General features: G+C 48.4%; 1 protein-coding gene across 1 annotated transcript in view; it reads right to left on the bottom strand.

Moving 5' to 3' along the window:
- LOC115558981 (mothers against decapentaplegic homolog 6-like) overlaps positions 1-2,500 on the bottom strand; it is an 18,218-nt gene that overhangs the window by 14,872 nt on the left and 846 nt on the right. The window contains exons 1-3 of the mRNA XM_030377554.1: positions 1,850-2,500; positions 709-762; positions 284-361 (exon numbers count right to left, since the gene is read on the bottom strand). The exon at positions 1,850-2,500 is cut by the window's right edge and continues 846 nt beyond it. Coding sequence (XP_030233414.1) covers positions 284-361; positions 709-762; positions 1,850-2,500 — 783 coding nt within the window. The remainder of the gene's footprint in view (positions 1-283; positions 362-708; positions 763-1,849) is intronic.

Here is a 2,500-nt window from a genome sequence, read left to right on the forward strand (position 1 = left end):
GTCCTCTTAATATTAACTCAAATTAGCAAGCAAAGCACAGCGTAATAACCTCGGAAAATGCAAATTACATTGAGACAGGAAGCAGACCATAATATCGTGTGTGTGTGTGTGTGTGTGTGTGTGTGTGTGTGTGTGTGTGTGTGTGTGTGTGTGTGTGTGTGTGTGTGTGTGTGTGTGTGTGTGTGTGTGTGTGTCTGTGTGTGTGTCTGTGTGTCCAGATATGAATGGTGGAGCTAGGTGGTTGCAGCAGCCCAGTGTTGACATGGGGGTGGGGGGTACTCACCAGTGTAGTCTCTGGGGGGGACTTGAGGGTGGTTGTTGTGATGTAGGGGTACAGTTTCAGTGTAAGACTGAGTTGATTCTGGTGAAATGGAAACAGACACACACAAAAACACACAAAGCAGATGTAAACTAGATGTACATCAAGCCAGGTTGTCTATTAGCCTAGTCTTGTCCTGTTTTATCACATTATCCACCTAGAGCATATCTCCATACCATGATAAACTGCAATGGATACTAGGAATATTGGATTTTGTTGACCAACTTTCAAAAAGAGAAACATCTTGAGAATAAACCCAAAGCAAAAACAGCATCGCAGCTTAATCTTGGCGACAGATTTGACTGTTGCGTTTATGGGTAAAGGACTTTAATGAGACCTGATGATATCCGCTCCACTCTGTGTTGTGGCTTGCATGCTTTGGAACTCACCCAGTGGCTTGTGTGCATCTGAATGGGACACAGAGTATGGGGGAGGAGGTGATTCTAGAAGATACAGGGAAAAATTCGAAACATTTATTACCCTGGATGCTGAGGGATACGTGGTCAAGTAAGCGACAGTAAGGTGCAACAATCTCATGTCCCGCAACAAAATGCATTACTTGCAGATAAACTAATTTGTGCTAAATGATTGTGTACTCTGCTCACCTTATTTTTGGAACACATACTCACACACACATAAGGGTATTCAATTGTTAGTTGAATACCCTGGACAAGACATAGTTTTAGTGTGCACCAATACGATAGAAAGGTGGATAAGAGCACTGTCTGCGAAAATGCTGTCTCTTTCCTGGTAGAGCAGTTCCAAGGAAAGTTGGCCACATTACTGCTACGGCCCCTTTAAGAGCTAAGCCAGTAATTGCCGGAGTACTCAGTCAGTGAGATACCCAGCTAGTCAGTGTGGCGCCAGCCGTATGCAAACTGTATATTATCGGCACTCCTTCACCTAAATAACAAGAGGAGGACTTTCTTGTCAAAGAGAAGGCCTCTAAGTGCAACTTGAGAACGCTATTTAAGGGAATGACATAGGCGCAAAGCTCGGCGCAAGTTTAAACTGAATGTTGGGCCCATCGACATAAAATGAATACTAAAACAGTATTTTGCAAGACCAAATGTACAACAACTAAATACGTCCAAACAGCGTGTTTCTTTTTGTGTGTGTGTGTGTGTGTGTGTGTGTGTGTGTGTGTGTGTGTGTGTGTGTGTGTATGTGTCTGCGCGCGCGTGCTTGAGTGCGTGCGTGCGTGTGTATGCGTTGACATAGACCTATTTCAGAGTGACTTTAGGAATTGCTTAAAACGCACCTTTCATATGAAGGCTATAGAGCCTTGGTCCGACGTCCTCATGTAACATGATGTCCCTTTAGAGTGACATGATCAACCCCGCAACATGAGCAGTGGGCCTAGTCCTGCCTCTAGCCACACCTGGCAGGTATATTTAATCTGCTTGTTGATAAATGTGTGAGGAACACAGGATTTCCGCTATTATGTTCATAAAGATTGTGTGATGTCCGTCATATCAGGAAGGTTATTGGTGCGCTGGAGAGTGAACTTTAGGTCTTCGGAGAGCTTACCTGGCCCACATAAACGACTGTAGTGGTAGGGGTTGCAGCACACCTGCGCGCTGTCCACTGCATGGAAACTCTTGCAGTGGCACAACACCTTCAGCTGGGCCGATGGTTGAAGGTCGTTCCAGCGATAAAGCTTACAAAGTAGAAATGGGGGGGCGCTCTGGATATCAGCGTCCGACTGCGGCATCATAACACATTCACCGGGGTGTCCCCCTTTGGTCTCTATGGCCTTCAGCAAGGCTTCGAGGTGATTCTCGCGTAACCTCTTTAACAGTGCGTGCACCATGTTCTTGAGTTCCTGCTCGCCCAAAGTATTTCCCTCGAGGCGTTTGTGCCTCGGACAACACCGACACGAAGACCCCCCTCCGTCTTTCCTTAAGGCCGAGTACGGTCGCCGAGGTCTGAGGTTCCATTCCCTAAACACACAACACGTCACCGTCCTGCCGTCACTGTCCTGTCCCCGTCGCGAGCAGCGATGCTCTGGGACACACATGCCCCCCCGCTCATGCTCCGAGGGGTAGCCCTCCTGCGCGACGCCGTCCCCGAGGTGTCCACTGTGTGCTTCCCCGGTAACAGTTCCCAGGGGCCGGACTTCGCGGGTCACCGGCCGCCGCTCCGCTCCGCTGTGACTGTCTTCTGCGTCCCGGCCGTAGG

The sequence above is a fragment of the Gadus morhua genome, chromosome 14, assembly GCF_902167405.1.
Source record: "Gadus morhua chromosome 14, gadMor3.0, whole genome shotgun sequence".
Lineage (NCBI taxonomy): Eukaryota > Metazoa > Chordata > Actinopteri > Gadiformes > Gadidae > Gadus > Gadus morhua.